The 19,598-nt window shown below is 37.7% G+C and overlaps 1 protein-coding gene across 4 annotated transcripts in view; it reads left to right on the top strand.

Moving 5' to 3' along the window:
* The window catches only part of LOC128524136 (RNA-binding motif, single-stranded-interacting protein 1), a 54,828-nt gene extending 43,290 nt beyond the window's left edge, over nt 1-11,538 (top strand). For 3 of the 4 annotated variants that reach the window (XM_053496505.1, XM_053496506.1, XM_053496507.1), the window contains exons 5-14: nt 2,640-2,797; nt 3,858-3,937; nt 5,577-5,692; nt 6,026-6,075; nt 6,174-6,258; nt 7,461-7,511; nt 8,183-8,293; nt 8,792-8,866; nt 8,956-9,034; nt 9,347-11,538. In XM_053496505.1, the coding sequence (XP_053352480.1) occupies nt 2,640-2,797; nt 3,858-3,937; nt 5,577-5,692; nt 6,026-6,075; nt 6,174-6,258; nt 7,461-7,511; nt 8,183-8,293; nt 8,792-8,866; nt 8,956-9,027 (798 nt within the window). In that variant the 3' untranslated portion in view covers nt 9,028-9,034; nt 9,347-11,538. Of the gene's footprint in view, nt 1-2,639; nt 2,798-3,857; nt 3,938-5,576; nt 5,693-6,025; nt 6,076-6,173; nt 6,259-7,460; nt 7,512-8,182; nt 8,294-8,791; nt 8,867-8,926; nt 9,035-9,306 lie in introns of all 4 variants that reach the window. The other variant, XM_053496509.1, reaches the window with a different exon arrangement.
* Nucleotides 11,539-19,598: the final 8,060 nt, after the last annotated feature.

Genomic DNA, 19,598 nt, shown 5'->3' with positions numbered 1-19,598 from the left:
TTAAATGCCCACACCAGTCTTTTCTCTCCTTTTTTTTTTTTTAGACTAATCAGATTCTGACAGCTCTGCTGATCCTTCATCCACGCTTTTTCATTTCACAATCCTGTGTTCAGCCTCTCAAAGCTCAGCATCTCTCAAATACTCACTGTTCCCTAATAGAGCCATGTTGATCTTTCTGCCAGAGTGTTACTTTGGTAATCCGACTCCCATCTATCTATCCCTCTCTCTCTCTTTCTCCCTCTCCCTCTGTCCTTCCTTCTCTCTGGTTCTTTCTGGCGGGCGTTGAATGCAGTAGGATGTTAATGAATATTAATGAGGCAGCCCCACACTCTCCTGGGAGCCTCTCTCTCTCTCTCACTCGCTGTGTTTCTGCTGATGCTGATGTAACTTAGAAAGCTGATGTGATGCCGCTCGGAGGAAGCGACCACGACTCGCATGTAGATTTCGGCTCATCAGTATTCATACTGACCGACCCTTTATTGGCAAAAAAAGCACCTAGCACAACAGTAAGAGTAGGAAGCACTCCGGCATACATTCATACATCTGTATTAAAACCATATGGAGCCAGAGAGAGAACTATTCTCATTTATCCTCTCTGGACACCCAGCAAACTGCTAAAATAAAAACAGCTCTCTATTAATCTGTTTCACAAAATAGATCTTTGTTTTTAACTGGTGTGAGTGTTAAAGGGAAACAAATGCACTAATTACCGCTTTAATGACACATGCATATTTTTTTCTATGTAATCAAGATTTTTTTTGTCTCTTTTTCAATGAATTGAATATAGTCAACTGATACTAAAGCTAGCTAAGGGTATAACTCTTAGGTATTCATATCAATGAGCCTGTTTGCTTTAATGTAACCTAGCATTTAATTTATCCACTCAGTTTATATTTCCTTTGAAAATACTATTTTGATCTTTAGACTTCACTATATAAAGAATAAAATGTGATCGTCCTTGCTACTTAAAAAAAAATAGTGTTATGGTGCAGCACATCATGTAGTGTTTTTTTTTAAAACCATGGAGATTTTTCCATTTAATACCATTTTTAGTTTAATACTAAAATGTCTAAAAAACACATCAAGCTTTTTTATTGTTTCTATTTACAACATATGTTGTGCAATGTATTGAGATTTATAAGACAATGTACTTTTTCTAAGAAAATCTAAATCATACCAAATCTGATTTTATTTAAGTAATTAAATAGGGACTCATTTTCTTAACCTATTTATTATCAGTACCTCAGCTAATTTAATACCTGAATTGAATTGTTGTACAGGCTGATTTACTCCAAAGAGGCTTTAAATATTCGGTAATAACACTTATGATGAAGCAATCTTAACCCCAAAAAATATGCTACACACCTTGATGTATGTGTAATCGATTGCATTACATGTGATGCTGGAAGTGATCTCCGTTTTCTGCCAGACACATTTCAATGCGGCGCTCCATGTTCCATGTTACTCCACCATGAGAAGGGATCAATGATCACATTTCTGTTCCATTCTCTTAATAACAGTCTTTGAGGGTGCATAAGGAACAACATACTTGTTCCTTAATTTACTCTGACATCGCTTACCCAATAGGTTTGCACTATGAAGACGCGCTGCTCATTACTGTACACCACCATTTGGAGGAGAAGTCGAGTGACTGAGTGAAGGGGTACGCCATTAAATGGTCCAATTCAGGGGCATCCTGGCATATTCTAAGCTGCATATATTGAGGAGCACATTGTATGTTGTTTCGTTTATGTTGCTTCGTCCTAGCGAGAGTTAATACAGAATATTCGGGGCCCCTTTCAAGGGAATCACCCTGTATTTAAACAAGTATTTTAATTATGATACACTTTTAAATTTATTTTTATGCTTTTTTTTTTTGTATTTCCATACACTATACGGAGTGACACTTAATTTCGCTGTGCAATAAACAATAAAAAAATCTATCTATCAGGTTTATTTTATGTTGAATGTCTGCTATGGGAATCTCTATAAAAGGGTCGTTACTATAATAACAGTAACCTATTGTAACGAGAGCAATAATCTTTTAAACCTATCGTTTAAATTACAACCAGGACTACAGTGCTGTTATAGATCATTAATCCATACCTTTAGATTTTAGAATATATAATAAAATACAAAAAATGATCATCTTAATGATAATCATTTTATTTGCCTAAATTATTGTAATCAGTTATTGTAAACATGCAGCCCTGTGTCCAAGGTTAAATGATAAATAGTTCTGTCTTGAGTTTTTTAGAGCGAAAACCTTGTGTTCGGCCTGCGTGAGAGAGAGAGAGAGAGAGAGAGAGAGAGAAATCAGTCAGTAATTTTCCCAGGAGCAGGCTAAATGTGTAGCCGTTAACTGATCAAACAGGGCCTGGTAAAGGTGTGTGTGTGTGGGGGGGGGGGGGGGGGGGGGTGTGTGGAAGAGAGAGAACTGGGTGCTTCTGTGATAAGATAGGAGGCACCAGGTGTTTTTACAGCTGTGTGAACCCAGGTGTTTGTATGTTTTGCTGATATTTCTGGGCATAACTGTATCTAAAGTATAAAGTGCAAACAATTGAAGTTTTGTTACCTTTTCCTCACCCTCCCTCCCTCTCTCCCTCCCTCCCTCTCTCCCTCCCTCTCTTTCAATACAGCAACAGGAGCAGGACCCCACCAACCTGTACATTTCCAATTTGCCACTATCGATGGATGAGCAGGAGCTGGAGACCATGCTGAAGCCCTTCGGCCAGGTCGTCTCCACACGCATACTGCGCGATTCGAACGGTGCAAGCAGAGGGGTTGGATTTGCGAGGTGAGGTGCTTTTCTCTGGCTCCTGATTGAATGGTTCTTTGGCTCAATGGCTCGGCTCTGGCTGTGGTTTAGATTCATGGTGACATTCGATATAATTGCACCAAACCTACCCGAAAAATGTGCTGATTCAGCCCTGAAATGGGGCGAGGTGAAAACTGACTCCTGTCAGAGTGAACACTCCCTTCTAACTCATAGCTCATGTCTGACGTTTGTGTGTGTGCGCGTGCGTGCGTGTGTGTGTGTGCGTGCGTGCGTGTGTGCGTGCGTGCGTGTGCGTGCGCGCGCGTGTGTGCGTGCGTGTGTGTATATATGTATGTGTATATGTGTTTGTGTGTGTGTACATGTGTGTGTACATGTGTGTGTGTACATGTGTGTGTGTGTGTGTGTGTGTGTGTACTGTATGTGTGTATGTTTGAGAGAGAGAGAGAGAGAGAGAGAATGAGTTATCAGCCAGGATAATAAGTTTGTTCTTACTTTACATGCACCTGTCTCAGTGTGTGAGTAAGTGGAATTGTGATGCACTTTCACTCTGGGTTGCCTTGGCACTTCCTGCAATTGCTTCAAAGACACCCTAGAGGCTTCAGTGTATTAGCACATTTAAAAAATATTTAGTTAGCAATAATTTACAAGCTAATGGCGTATCCTGGGCCATATTTTCTGGAGGAACGAGCATCACCAGTTAGAATGTACTTTATTGTACTTTCTAACAACTGCATGGTCAGCTACAATGAGCTGTACTGCCTGTGTGTGTGTCTGTCTGTGTGTGTGTGTGTCTGTGTCTGTGTGTGTGTGTGTGTGGCACTTGGGCATGTTTTGATATTTTTGTGGGGACCAGATTTTGGGCTTTTGGACATTTTTGACTCTGTGGGGACATTAAGCCGAGGAAAGGCGAGGGTGCCAAAAGGATTCCATTTCATTACAAAGGTTACGTTAGTTCTAATTTTGAATGTAGCATAGCATAAATATTATCTTCATAAAGAGCATAAGAAAAATGTGTGTGTTGTATGTATACGTGGAAGATATAACGGAGGTTTGGTTCTTCTGTTTTTTTTTTTTGTAGGATGGAGTCCACAGAAAAATGTGACGCTGTAATTTCTCACTTCAATGGAAAGTTCCTCAAGATGCCAGCTGGAGTAATGGGTAAAACAGAATTCTGTGTGCCTGTGTGTGTGTGTGTGTGTGTGTGGGCTCATATATATTTATATGGGCTCATTCAAACTCATTTATATCTGGGGCAATCAAGTCAAACCGGGAATTGTGATTTCAGGAAACTTCAGGCGTTTACAGAAGACTTCGAGCGCAGTACAGTGATGAGATTCTTAGCCACAGTAAAGCATTTGACTGATGCAAACATTTGAAATAATGTTGTACAGCATGTCCGTAAATGTCGAGACCAGCTCCGGACTCACTGTTGTCGTATTTGTGAACACTCAGTGGGTGGAACGCCGGATCCTTGATAAAAACCATTACATGTCAATGGCTTGCAGAAGAGACGCATCTCTCTGTTGAGACTGTACATGAAATCATTCAAAAACACTTGTATACTGTATTACAGGAAGTTGGCTGGGAGTCATTGCCACATCCCCCACACAGTCCTGACCTCACTCTGGTTTGGGCCATTAAAGGAGTTCCCAGGAGGCCAGTGTTTCAGACTTGAAGCAAGCAGTTCGATCGTGGCTCGGGCGTACTGAGAAAACTTTCTACCTGCTGGTATCCAAGAACTAGTGCTTGTGCTTGCAGCAAGGACAATGCTGGGATAAGTGCATTAGTGTAGGAGGGGATTATAGAGTCAAGTAAAGGTAGTTTTTTTACTCACATAAATGTGTTCTCTTATTCTGAGCAATCAAACGCCCCTTGAAAGTCTCGCGTTTGGTTGTAGATTAAGACGCAGCACTTTCCTAGCAGGTTTCAGCTGGAGCAGATTTGTTCTCTCTTCATTTGCCTGTAGTCACCCTGAGCCTACAGCCATGGGAGTGGTGCACGGCACAGATCAAACAAATGTGCACTTAGATTGAAGCAAGCACACAGAATAACGATAGGCTTTGCTGTTACTATAGGCTTAATGCAGGAATAAGTGCTTATTGATTAGTGAATGCAGTTTGTGGCTAATGTTGAACACAGTGTGGAGGTTCACTCTTCTCCCTCACCCTGCCCTTTTACACACTCTCTCTCTCTCTCTCTAAATGGTAAAGGGGTCTCTAGTATGATGTCCGCATCTGATGTTCCCAGCTCTCCCTCTGTAAGCTTTGTAATTGGATTATTAGATTGAAATAGTCTCCACTGCTCATGTTGCCTGGCTAAAAAGGGAGGATGAGGGTTAGGGGGATTATGGGAAGCCTAGTTAGATGTCTTTATTTTTAGTAGACTGCAAAAGTTTAAAAAGTGCCTGCTGAGTAGAGTAGAGTGCAACAGGTGGGTCCCATTGTCACCATGCAGTTCCAGGATCTCCCATATGTTTGGTTTGTCCGTATAAGTATCTCCAGGGTTCTCCGGGTTCATCTCTCCTTCCATAAAAAACTAGGGATGGGTGACCGTAAATTCCCCTTAGGTGTGACTTTGTGAGTGTGTGCATGGTGTGTTTCATCCCACCACATACCTTGTGTTGCTTAAGTAGGTATTGGATCCACTTTTTCCCTGAACTGGATAACGTGATTATTACATTCAACTGTATATAAAGTAAAAGAGATGTTACAGTCGTTGGTATGGTAAATTCTAGCAGGCAAAAGGATGCAGGAAATCGTGTTCTGTGGTTAATCTCTCTGCATCTGTTTTCCTGTAGCCCCTACTGAGCCGCTGCTGTGTAAGTTTGCAGATGGAGGGCAGAAAAAGCGACAGAGCCAAAATAAATATGTGCCTAATGGACGAGCATGGGCCAGAGAGGGAGAAGCCAGACTTGTAAGTTCTGGAAATGTGTTGTTATTTTTTTTTTTCACGTGCATGTGTGTATATACAAGTCATGTTTTCTACTGAATTAAAAATACTTCATTACAAGTATTATGAAGGTATAAGTGTGTTTGGTTAACCATGCATGCTGATGTATGAGTGAGCATAAAAAAGGCTGTGTGTTTGTGTATATACGGTGTTTGTGTGTAGGTATCAGAGGGAGAGACAGAAAAGGAGATTGTGTGGGAGTAAAAAAAGAAGGCTGTAAAATGCTGACTGGAATAAGAATCACAGTAGTGGCGAAATATTCATGAGCTTCTTTCTGTGTCTGTATCTTTGTCTTAGGCTGGAATGACGCTCACATACGACCCCACTGCTGCAGCTATGCAGAACGGGTACGTGACACCTCCGAATCCTTTTCACCTCTCGCATCCACTTGACTTATTGACACACTACCGGTAAAGGTCTCTTATTCTGCCTGTTTTCTTTGCAGGTTCTATCCCCCTTACAGCATTACCAACCGAATGATCGCTCAACCTCCCATGTCACCCTACATCTCCCCCGTGTCCACATACCCGGCAAGTATCTGTTCAGTTCGGAGAAACTCTAGGGAGTTGATCGCGTTTCCATATTTGGGCATTTTTTTAGAAATGAAAGTAGAATTTGAGTTGATGGTGGACATGATGGATTAGTAGGTCTGTTGATCACGATGAGATGAGGAACATCATTTTAAAAATAAATGCTGATGTTGTTGCGTTACATTTATATGCATGCAAGCATTAGATGGCCAAAAAAACATTCTTAACTTTATTAACATAAAGCAACATCAAACATGATCAGTATAAAGTGGGTGCTAAATATAAATGTATTAAATATTAATAAATATAATAGTAATCTATATAATTTAAATTATTTATCAGGTTGCTGTTTTAGTGCCCTATTCACCTGATTGTTGAACTATATATTGAAACTATAGATTTATTTGCAGTTCCTTTTGCCAACTTTTCATAAGTTCCTTTTTAACTTGTGAGCTGTTTGAATGAACCTCCTACGACAGATTTTCTTTTCTTTTTTTTTTTTTTGGTGCCATGTTTTTAGTGCCTTATATCGTTAAGCGTCAGCATAAAAATTAAAAACCAGCCATTGCTCAGTGTTTATATTTACATCAACACATTCTCAGATAGATGCAGTACAGTTCTGTATTAAAGCCAATTACAGATATTTCCACATTTTCATATCCGATGATGATGATGATGATGATGATGATGCTCATGGTAATTCAGTAAGTAAGTTACAGTGAGGTTAATGTGGTTAAGTAATCTAGAGATTATAGCAAAATAACAAAAAAGTGACTTGGCAGACCTGATACAAAAAGTGTTTTTTCCCCCAATAAAACAATTTAATCTTTGTACAAAAAGGGCATTTATGCTTAACAGAGTCTGTTAATTATAGCACCAGTATGTATACAATCATCTGAAAATAGCATTCATTACAACTGTAGTTGTTGTTCTGCTTCTGATTTGAACACTTCTTGTTTTTTTTTCCTTATATAATTCGTTTAACATAGTAACTGGGAATAACCTTGGCAAACCTGATTAAAACATTACATGTATGCATAAGTGTTTGTATTTTGTGTTAGTTGAGTTTGTACACTCTTAATATTTAAAAAGGAAGTCTCTCATCACTGAGAAAAGCAGAGGTGTGAAACCTAATAGAATGTCACTCTCTCTGTCTCTTATTCACTCTTTCTGTATTTGTGTATGTGCGTTTGATGTTTCAGGTGCAGACGCCGTCCTGGGTCACCCATCAGCCCTACATCATGCAGCATCCGGTAAGACTGCACCGAAAAACCGATTCGTCTTGTCTGATACGCTGGAACTCTGGACTATAAGAAACCCTTCAAATGTTATTCCATTATCGCCCCTGCATTTAAACGTGTTCAGATGACTTCATGTATTTGATCTAACATGATCAGGTTTTATGCTAATTTGTACCATCTATGCCAGCATATGGTGGCTGCGGTCATTAAAGCAAAACATACTACATGTACCAAAAACATAATAATATTGTACTGTACACTAAACCTACATGGTTTTCATGATTTTATTTTCCACTGCATTTGTGAAGCCTTCCATACAGCCATTTTGCTCATTTTCACTAGGGGTGCCAATACGTCTGAAATCGACTATAGATAGCATGTATCTCATTACAAGCTCCAGGCCCCAGACAGCAGTAAAGCCAAAGAGGGAAGTGTTTCTGCCTTTTCTTTTTTTTTTCTTTTTTTTTTGTGGCTGACATGGTAAGGGAGGGAAGACAGCTGATGTAGAATGAGTGACTGAAATGATATCTAGCCAGTGGAAAAAAAAAAGAACCAGGCTAGTGCTTGGTATTTTTAGAGTCACCTCTAACACACTAGGCAATCCTGTATGGGCAGTCAGCATACTTGGCGTCTCTTGTTCTGTCCTCACGTGATGTCATTATTGTCATCCGGTTCCCTTGTAGGGAGCTGTAATATCACCCTCTATGGATCCCTCCATGTCACTGCAGCCCACATCCATGATGAGCCCCCTCACTCAGCAGATGAGCCACCTCTCTCTGGGCAGCACAGGAGCGGTGAGAGAAAACACACACACACACACACTCGAAAACTCCACCTGCCTAGCCATCCAGTCTACAAACATATGTAATAACTAAACTAACACATGGGTGAGCACACATGCATAAGCACTCAAAGTATACAAGGTCACATGTTTAAAAAAAAAAAAAAAAAAAAAAGGAAGTGTGCAGACAGGCAAAAACGGTGATGTTTCAAAACTTACTTTTAATAATAATTCCATGCATACACAAACTAAATATATGATATAATTATATTATAAATATGTGAAGTCCCTATAAGAATTTAACATTGTAATTCTGTTATTATATGTGATTGCTCACAGACTGTGATAACTGAGTTATTACAACTCACTAGTGTTATTTGCTTAAGGTGTGTCATGTGGTTTTACAAGTCATGCTTGCATTCTTTGCATCTTTTCTATCTCTCTCTCTCTCTCGTTTGCTCACTCTCTCTCACTGTCTGTGTGTGTGTTTGTGTGTGTGTGTGTGTTACAGTTCATGCCAGCTAATGCAGCATTACAGGGCGCCTACATCCCTCAGTACACTCCAATGCAGCCTGCTACAGTGGAGGTCAGTAGCAGCTTACTTCCTCAGTCTTTACATGCTTTATAAAATATCACCTTGTTTTAGTCATATCTGATTTTTCTTTCAATTTTCAGGAGAATAGTTCACAGCCTCAGGTGGAGTCGAGCGGAGATCATTCTCCCTATGCCTACCAACATACCAAGTGATGAAGAGGTATGACTTTACCACGACTCAGATCTAATAAAAGATCAGATTTAAAAGTCGCCTCTCAGATTCTCTCAATCTGAAAAGGTTTCCACGTCTGCCAGACTTTGTGGAATTCAGTTTGGGGGCAACAAGTTCATGTAAATCCTACCCAAGTGTCATTTTGTTTAGGGAAATCTTTATTCTGAAGTTTTTTTTCACTGATTTGCAATCATTCAACTCATTGACCAGTGTATTTTTGTGGTGTTGTGCATGTTGGTGTAGTTGTGTGACGTGTTCAGGTTTGTGTAATGTATGATCACGTGTGTTTCTCCGCTTCAGGTTCCTCAGCACTCAGGAGACTGAGAGGAGCAACAGCTTCAACAATCATGCTTCCTCTGTTGGACTAAGCTCAACCGTTTGGTCGACGTTTGAAACGATGAGTTTTCTCTGTTTTTAAAAACAACTACCCAGACTATTTTTGGTATAAGTTCTATGAGGTGCAAATAAAATCTTGATTTCACCAGAGGATTCTAGCTATCTAAGAAGAACATGAAAATGGATTAAAAAAAAAAAAAAAGTTTTATTTTAATAATAAAAAAAAAAGAACGTTTATTTTTACCAAGGAGTCGTCACATGGGTGCAAGACCTCAAAGGATCATGTGACTAGATGTACATGGTAGCAGGTGTCCATTGTTGATAATTTTTTATGATTTCAGTTGTGTGTGTGTGACTTTTTTTTTTTCTCATTTTTTCCCCTTCTTCTTCTTCTTCTTCTTCTTCTCATTTTCTTTCCCTACTTTGTACTGAACTAGTTGTGTTGATTGAAGAGATTTATTAGCCGGACATCCTGAGAAAGATGTTTTTGTGCTTGCAGTGTGTGTTGCAATGGTGAAGTGTTACATGTGTCCTCTTGTACAGTGTGTTTTTCCCCCAGTTGATCTTTCTCTTTTCTCTTTTCTCTTTCCATACAATTTGCCTTAAGTTCGTTCCATACAGCTGTACATGTAGTCTCTAACTGAGGCTCGCTCAGAGAAAGAGACGTTCAAATCAGCTATGGCCTTGTAAATCAGCTGAATAGGGCTTTCTTTAGGAGCTAGCTAATGAAATTCGGTTTTGCCTCGTTTAAGTGTTTTGCTGTTTACTGATCTCCATAGTGCTTTTTAGATTAGGAACCATGTTGAGTGATGATAAATGTTGATTTGAGTTTAAATACGATGTACTGTTTTCGTAATCAGAGGCACAACGCCTCTGGTTGTTTGAATGTGGTAGAAATTCTGCTGAATGATCACATTTTAAAAATGCCTTTTAGGGGGAAAAAAAACTTGTAGTTTAGCTGCGGGGAAAAGTGGTGTGACCAAGTCTTTTATTTTCATTTTATTTTTTATTTTTGGGGGGAGGGAGAGGGGCGATTTCGCAGTTGTAATGTGCTTTTATGACCATGTACAGATGAACTAAGCCTTCCATGGCAACTTTAAGCAAGGATTAAGCAGAGATTGTGAGATGAGATTGATTTTCTGTAGATTTTAGTTTGCCTAGCTCTTTTTTTTTTTTTTTTTCGTCAGAACTCGGCACTTTCAAGTTTACTTCACCAAAGACAGTGAGCTAGCAAGCAGAGATCAAATAATAAGTACAATATAATTTCCTCCCTACGCAGGATAGGCTTTTTAATGGACTGGACTGCAATTTTAAGAATGTGCCTTCTTTGTATATATGCATCCGGTTGTTTTAGTTGTTGTCTAGGTCTGGACACATGCAAGAAGGAAGATTTGGATCCGACAAGTGCCACATACATCACTACAGAGCACACGAAACTGAAATATGAAACTAGAACATGGAAAAGGAGAAGTTTGAAACTATGAACTGATCAGCACAGTGGTTATCTGCTATGCTTTTGTTCAGCAAGAGAATGCCTTTAAATTTTTTCTTTTTTTTTTTCTCCCAAATTACAATAGGCTTTTGTTTTGGCTTTAGTAGGTTGTCTTCCAAAAGACTGTTTTTTGAACTGGTGGTCCTATTGACCAATTATCTACCTCAGATTTGCGTTCTCCTCTGTTTCGATTGGCCGGGCTAGCAGGTTCAGCCCCGCCCCTCCAGACCAAATGGCTAGCTCTGGAGCTGCCCTCATCTACACTTGTTTTCTTTCAGGTTGTTTTTAAATGCTTTGGGTTTTTTTTTTTTTTTTCTTCGACAAAAATGTTTTTTTTTTTAATGCAAATGTTATTGTTTTGAGGATAGATGTACGTTGAACGTGATTGAATCTTGTCTAGACATTCAGTTTCATAGTTTCAAAGGCAAAAACACTGCTGCTTAATCACAGGATGTTTTCGTAGTTGGCCATGACAAAGAGATGAACGAAAGAAGGAGAAAAATAAAGAGGAACAAATCTAAACTGATGGTTGTGGTATTCCTCTGATCTTCCATAAACTTTGGCGCTGTTCAGTCCCAATCCAGACTTTTAGCAGCACAACCCTCACAGCTCTGCTGGAATGACTGTGCATATATATATATATGTGTGTGTGTGTGTGTGTGTGTGTGTGGCCTCAGTCTGTGTGTGTGTGTGTGTGGGCAGTGATTGAAGGATGCTTGAGGTGTGTGTGTGTGTGTGTGTGTGTGTGTGTGTGCGCGTGCGTGTGTAGCAGGAGCTCTTGTGTGTGGGCGATTCTGCCAGTTAACATCTGAAACAAGTGCCAATGTTTAGCTGGATGAACGAGTGGGAGCCTGCATACAGAAAGAGTCGCTAATGAACATGAAACATCATATACTAGACAGCCATTAAGTTATGGAAAAAGTAATAATTTATGAACAGAGAACTTTGTACAGACTGTTTGAAGAAATAAAGTTTTTTCATAGAGATATCTATATGAGAGTTATTTTTATTTTATTTTTCTTTGGTTTTTGTTTTACATGTGCTACAAAATTGCCAGTGGTAACTTGTCCGGTTAAAGATAAATCTTCCTCTGTAAAATGTTTTGCTAGTGTTTGTCAAAGCCATTTTTTTTTGTTTAGATTGTTCTTTAAATTCTGTTTTTGTCCATTCTTTGATTTTTTTTTTAAATAAAAATTCGAATTGGTTTGTCTAGCTTTTTTTTTATATTTCTATGGTTGAAGCAGAGGAGATGCAGAGTCACCCCTAAAGGAAAAAAGGAAAGAAAAAAATGTGCACCCTTCATAGAAAAAAAAAACTTTAAATACACTAATTGGGTATTACTATTATTATTATTAATAATAATAATAATAATAATAATAATAATAATAAAAAGATTAAATATTATTAGAACAAATATTGTTTTAGATAATACACAGTACTGTTAATAAATAGAAAAAGGGCTTTCTTGAAATATAGTAAAAAAAAAATCTCTGAAAGTATTGGAACAACAAGGTCAATTATTTTGATTTTACTACACCGAAGCCATTTGTGTTTGAAATCGAAACCTGAATAAGTGGTGACAGAGCAGAATATAAACTTTAATTTTAGACATTTACAACTACATATTTTAAACAACCCATTCTTCATTATTAGAAATATTGGAACATATGGCTGACAGTTGTTGCCCAGATGTGCCCTTTTAGTCCATTTTAAAACAAGCTCAGAATTTCTACATGTGTTTTAAACCCTAAAAATAGCAGTGAGTGATATCACCAATAACCTGTCCTATATGGGTGTCGGTATCAAAGTCCATGTTTTGGGAAAGCAGAAATATAAGGGCAATACCATAAGATGCAAAATGCTCACCAGCAGTAAGCCCCAGAGAGCCAGAATTGAATTTTACAAGTAAATTAAAAGATAATCTACAAAAGTTTTCGAATCAACATTAACTTCTACTTAAATTATAAAAAGGCCAAAGTGTGGAGAAAGAAATGATCTGTTCATGATCAAGAACTTACAAGCTTAACTGTGAAGCATAGTGTTGGTAGTGTCATGGTTTGGGCTAGCATGGCTGCTTCTGGAACAGACTCCTTAATCTTTATTGATGGAGTAACTTAGATGGTAGCAGCAGAATAAATACAGAAAAATGCATTGTCTTATTTAGAGGATGTTCGTCATATATTTTATTTGACCTTCGCCTGTTTACCTAAATATTGGTTGTTTGTCTACTAAGGATGCCATGTTCCATGTTCTTTAACGCATCTAGATGGCATGACATGACTGATTATAGCACTCGCCCTTTCTTTCCCAGACAAGCTTTTCCGCATGCCCCAAACAATCAATCTGACTACTTAGTAGCAGCAATATCCTGGAGTATATGCAAATTGCCATCATAAAAACTGAGGCAGCAGACTTTGTTTAAATTAATATTTTTTTAATTTTTAAAACTTTTGGCTACGGCTCATGAAATTAATTCTGTAATCTACAGCAAAAAAATTACTTTTTACCATGCTTTACCATGTGTTTTAATTTTCACCTGTTCCTAGTCTTTAGGAACGCCCTAGTCATTTTGCATGTAACAATGTCCTGTTTTCTGGAAGTATAAAGAGGTTTTACCAAGAAAAAAAATCAGCACAAAAGGTGGTGGCTGTCCAGCCCAATTAGGTAACAGATATAAAAAGACATATACCATTAAAAAAGAAAAAATGTTTCTTAGGTATATAACAGTGGTAACATTGCCAGTTACTAAAAAGGGAAAGAGATTATTAATCACAGTTTCAGAATTGCACATTTTAGTTGTTACTTGTGGTTGTCAAGTTTCAGAACAAACAGTTGAACACCATTTTCATATGAACAAGTTCAAGTGATGCAAAAAGGAATCCCTTCTTGAGAGCACTGTAAGTATCTGAACTTTGTCAAATGTCATTGCAACTAAAAGAAGAATTGTTTGTTGTGGTAAAAACATTTTAAGCTTTTGGTCATGGGACTGTCATTGCATTTGGTCACAAAAGGTGCTACATATTTTGAAACTCGATAGCCCACCATCAGATCTGATGGTAGAATAGTGACGCTTTGGGGCTGTCATATGGCAGGTGGTTCAGGGACTCATATGAAGATTGATCTTGAATTGTGATATTCATTTCTAGAATATGTCAGCCTAAAATTTGGTTACTTTAGCCAGGAGATTAAGTTTTCAACAAAATAAAAAAAAATGTGTAGGTAATTTTTTTTTTAAAAACACGCAAAAACAGCCCAGCCACAAAACCATTTCAGTTTCATGACTGAAACCCTACTGTGGTCTGTGGTCTGACTTAAAGATGCACAAACCTACAAATATAAACAAGTTCAAATTGTCCTTCATGGGAGACCAACCAAGATAGCGTATCATAAAAAGTATCGCCTACCTCTTAGGTTGAATAAACTTATACAGTGCCCCTGTAAACGAACCACTTTTTTTTTTTTTTTTTTTTACTGTCAATTTGCTCAAGTCAGTACATGTCTCTTAAAAAAAAAAAAAACATTTTTCAAGCAGAAAAAAAAGTATGCACAGTTTTAAGCAGTACCCATAGCAAGATTTTGTTGCTCAGAATATTTTCTTGTCTCATGAGACTGATTCGAGCTCTCATTACAAGCTCGACTGTCGTTTCTATTCCTTCTAAACCACTTAGAATAAACAAAGAGACATAACTGAGACACAAACCGAGACATACTTTCGAGAAACATTTGAGAAATCTGAAATGTACATGAGAAACAACTGCATTTGAAGGAGAAGCAAATGAGCCATATATAAGCCCATAATGAGATTAAAGTCAGCTATAAATGAGATGCAAGAAACTCAAATGAGAAATATTAAAGTTTTATTGAACATATAAAAAATCCTCAATTAACAGCATACAGTGTAGTAAACTTACAATTCACACAATATAATAGACACCAGCAAAATCTGGCAAATCAAGACACTAAATGATACAAAATCTCACCCAAGCTGACAAAGATATTAAGTGTCACACTGCTCAACTCAAAGTATATGATTTATACAGAAGTTACACAAAGGCCACAGTGAAAAGAATCAGTCAAAAAGGAGATGAAATTTTTTAAAGGAAAATTGGTCGCTTGCTGTATGTATGTAAGAAATACAAAAACGGGCCAATGGCAGGAAAAGTTCTCTCACCGACTACATCAGTCTTCTTTTGTGGTGGATGTCCAACAAGTTTGTCCAAAGTCTGCAACTCCTGGAGTTGCTAAGTATCTAATAGAACAAAAAAAGATTTTTTAACATTTAAGACCTACCTAAACACAATTCAGCCACTCAATTCCCAACTTTCTAAAGGTTGAGAGGTGGGCTTGAGCTTGCTCATGGGCTGGTGCTTACCTGACTGATGATGTGGTGCTGAAGGAGACCCCGGGACATTATCCTGCATTTACTCTGTTGAGATTCTTGGACTCCTGAGGTGGCATGATTCTAAAAAGAACCCAGTTGAAGTAAAATGAAAATGGTCTTTATTTGTAGAATATAATTAACTATTAATTATAATGTCTCTCTAAAATGACATGTTCTGGTAACTACTGTTAAACACTGAACACTATAATACAACTACAGTACTGGTTTTCAAAAACTGATCATGCAGTAACATTAACTATTTACAAAAAGATAAAAAGCAACTTTATAGGTCAATTCACACTGATTAACTAAGGTCTTGCCGAATAATAATACTGTACCCAGCTGACTGGTTTTTACCATTAAAAATAACTTCACAGGTGTTAGTTACCGATATGCTAATCCACATGCTAAACTAAAACATATACAGGTAGCATTTAAATTCCTTTTACAATTTAAGAACAAACGTAACTTGTGTAAATTTCAGCTAAGTATATCACTTTTTTATTTTTACTTAAATTTTTACTCCTTGTAAATAATAATTACGTTTAATTTCGGCCCCAAAAAGTAAAAATCCCCTTTACCGTCCGCTTTGTCTTCTTCTTCATGGTCTTCTTCATTTTCATCTGCGGCAGACAAAGTAAATGGTGCGCTACCGCCACCTTAAGGTCTGGATGAATAATGGATAAAGTGTTTTTTGCTGACACCGGGGCCTGGATTTCTCTAACACACTGGCCACTTAAACATTTGTAGGCTTGGAGCATGTGTTGGAGAAATTGTGGGAAATTATGTCTTTATTAGAATCTATATGTACTGTAGGCTTAATTGGGTAGTCATGAAAAAATGTTGAACATTTATTTATAAATGTATAATCAAAATTAGGTTTGGCCTTAAATGATAAGTGTATAAAGAAATCACTGAACACAAACATCATCTCGTTGCTTCACTTCTCGATATTTTTTTTTTCTGTATATTGTATTTTAGTTCTTTTTTAGTAATCACTTTACAGAATGTAAAGTAAGTTTGCCATTTGCCAGTTTATTTTCAATAAATTCATTAAGGTGTACACATTTGTGAAAGGTGTAGCCGTGTTGATCAACTAGGCACACCTGGGTGTACGGTATAATAATATAACTGGCGTTTGGATTTAATTTTTTTTTTATAAAGAAGCAAGACTTTGAAATAAAAGATTATTATAAGGCAATTATTATAAAGCAATTTTGTAATTGACTTTAGTCGTTACCAACCTACATATCTACCACTTTTTAAAGTAATTAATTACATTACAAAATTACAGTCATTAAAAAGTAATCAGTTACATTACAGCATTTCTTTCAGATAAAAGTAACTTATTAGGGTACTTTTCCATTGCAGAAAATGAAAACTCATTTCATGCATGTTGTTTTTAGTCAAGACCTTTATTCTACCATCATCACTCAGCAAAGTTTGTCCCATAACCTGTTAACTAATACCCCTATCTCACCTACACGGTTTGGCGTAATGGCCGTAAGTACGGTTCCTCATGATTCACCGCAAGTTTTGGCGCTATTATTACTGTAGGTTTCCATCTTTCCGCGCGTCGGCCCTTGCATAGTCAAACCGCTTAGGTGAAATAGGGGTATAACAGCAGGAATAACAGGTTTATCGGAGCCAGGGCTTGTAGGATGACTTTCACACACACACTAATGGATTGGGAATCACTACTGTCTGGCTCACCGATTACAGTACATGAATTGTCCAAATAACGGATTACATTTTTGAATAAATAACTAAATAACTGAGTACTTAAATTATTAAACCCCAAAATAAACCCCAAAGCATTTTTAGCCATTTTTTGCAGTATGTTTTATTAAATATACTGTATATAAGTCAGGATATATAGAGTGACAATTTTTCAGCAGGATATGTTCTTTAATATAAAGAACTCAATTTTATTTTATTTTAACTAACTATGCACACATGATTAAGCAATGATTTTTTTTTAAGGATCATATCAGAACATATCAGAAAACCCAAATGCACAGTTTACAAATACTGTATACTTTATATGTGGGAAACGCTGCTTTGGGGTAACAAATTTATGTGAGTCGCTCACAAGACAAATATGGACTATCTCTGAGTTTTAAAGGTAATGAGCCACATTTGAGACACCTTTGAGAAGATGCAGAAAATGCCTAAATCTTTATCAAGTCTCAATAATGGCTCATTTCTGTCTAGGAGACAAAGAAGAGATTATAACATGAGATCTTATCTTGAAGTTTGCCCACTGTTCTTGCCATGAAAAATGTCTAATTGCATGTGTATTTGTTGGCACAAGAGAACATTTCACACACCTAAGGAATGCATTGTTTTTAGCTGAAAAGTTTTAGACTGCAGATTTTTAAGGGTTTATATCTGAAGGGAAAAGTGGGGCAGGGCTTATTAGCAGATGGGCCTGACAAGGATCTGGAGCTTTTCAAGTGTGTGTGCGTGCGTGCGTGTGTGTGTGTGTGAATGAGTGTGTCTAGTGGTGTTACGCCACCCTACAGGAGGCCTAGAGGGCCAGACTGAGGCTCAGACTGCAGCTGTCTGCTCTCAACCACCTGCCAAGCCCTGCAGCCTTGACACACAGTCCAAATTACATCATTGTAACATTAAAACTTCACATAATGCTGTCTATAATGAGGATTACAGCAGATATAAAGGGTGCAAAAGAGAAGACTGAGATGTGAGCTCATGACACTGTGTGGACTGAAAGCTTTTTTTTTAATGGTAGTTCGAATGGTGCGGTCCATGAACACTTTTTTGGATTTTTTTTTTATGAAATCATTTATTACTTAATTTTGCTGAAATACATTCTTTTTACAAGTTAACTATCATTCTCCTATGCTAGAGATCTGCTCTCTCAAAACATACAGTATAATAGATGTACTTTTATTTTGCTTTGTTGTATTTTAATGGTAACTTGGTTTTGGTTGTACATTTCTCAACAATTTTAAAAGTCATCAGGCGTTAAGATAACATGTTTAACATATTACAATTTAAACGATCACAGCCACATTTGATTTTCTGATTCACTGGTAGTAGTAATAGTAAAAGAAAAAGAAGAAGAAGAAAACTTATTAAAATAAATTAGACAAGAGAATTGGACTGTGAGAATTCAGGTAGTCAAAAATAATCAGCCATGAATACATCCGATTCTAGGAAAACTCTAACTCTAAGAGCACTTTTAACTTATTACTCAACCCTGGCTTACTTCTCCTTATTAGTGTTCCCTAAACTACAACGTATTACTGAACATGACGTCTTTAAATCAGTTCTTTCGACTAAAAAACTTGAGCTTTTTTTTTTTTTAATCTCCACAAAGCTCATACTAAAGATTTTCCCTGCTGTTTCATATGAGCTGTGAAAGCTGTCAGCCATTTTGGCACAGTTTGGGGATGTCTGGAGCTACAAGAAGCCACAGTGGCTGTGTGGCTGGCTGAGACTGGGTGTAGTTTTAGTGAAGAAGTCGTCGAGGTTTTTTGTGTGGAACAGTGGGGTACACTCACACCCCACAGTTTGTTTGTGTGTGTTTAAAATTCAGTGGGACAAACGAGCACGCACACACACTCATACACACATACTGTACTCCCCACAGGGTGTGCGCTGAGTTCTCCTCAACTCTTTCTTCTCGCCTCCGGTCTGCAGTCTCTCACTTCTCTCTCACTTTTTCAAGGCTTTCTCACTCCACACATCCATAGGATGTTGTTAGATGATAAGCAAACCCTGCCAGAACATACTTGAAACAGTTACTGCGAAATACAGTGTTGACCATTATCAGAGACATTCTGCGGTTTGGAACAAAGTATTTTGAAAAGGCAGTAAACACACTCTATGTGGTAGGCTTCTTTGCAGGAGAATAGTTTTGAAGCCTGTTGTATTTTTTTCTCACTTCGTACTGCTGTTAAAATCATCCATCAGGAATCACTTAACATTTGAAGTCCCCTACTTTCAGCTTAAAAGGCGACACCTAGTGGGTGTTTAAGGACAGGTCAATCTCTAAAGCACAGAGCCCTGATAGCTACAGTTTCACTCCAGGTGAGTCAGGGACAAGCAGTGTTGGGGGATGTTACTTTTTAAAGTAAATTACTAATTACATTACAAAATTACTGCCATTAAAAAGTAATCAGTTACATTACAGCTTTTCTTTCTGATAAAAGTAACTAGTTCAAATACTTTTTCATTGCAGAAAACTCCTTTGTGATTTGTGTCAGGACCTTTATAATTATTCTACCATCATCACTCAGCGAAGTTTGGCCCATAATTTGTTAACTACTGATACCCCTATCTCACCTACATGGATTCACTGTGAGTTTTGGCGCTGT

The sequence above is a fragment of the Clarias gariepinus genome, chromosome 5 (assembly GCF_024256425.1).
Source record: "Clarias gariepinus isolate MV-2021 ecotype Netherlands chromosome 5, CGAR_prim_01v2, whole genome shotgun sequence".
NCBI lineage: Eukaryota > Metazoa > Chordata > Actinopteri > Siluriformes > Clariidae > Clarias > Clarias gariepinus.
Note: the sequence above shows the minus strand (reverse complement) of the source record. Positions and strands in the feature narration are given on the sequence as shown.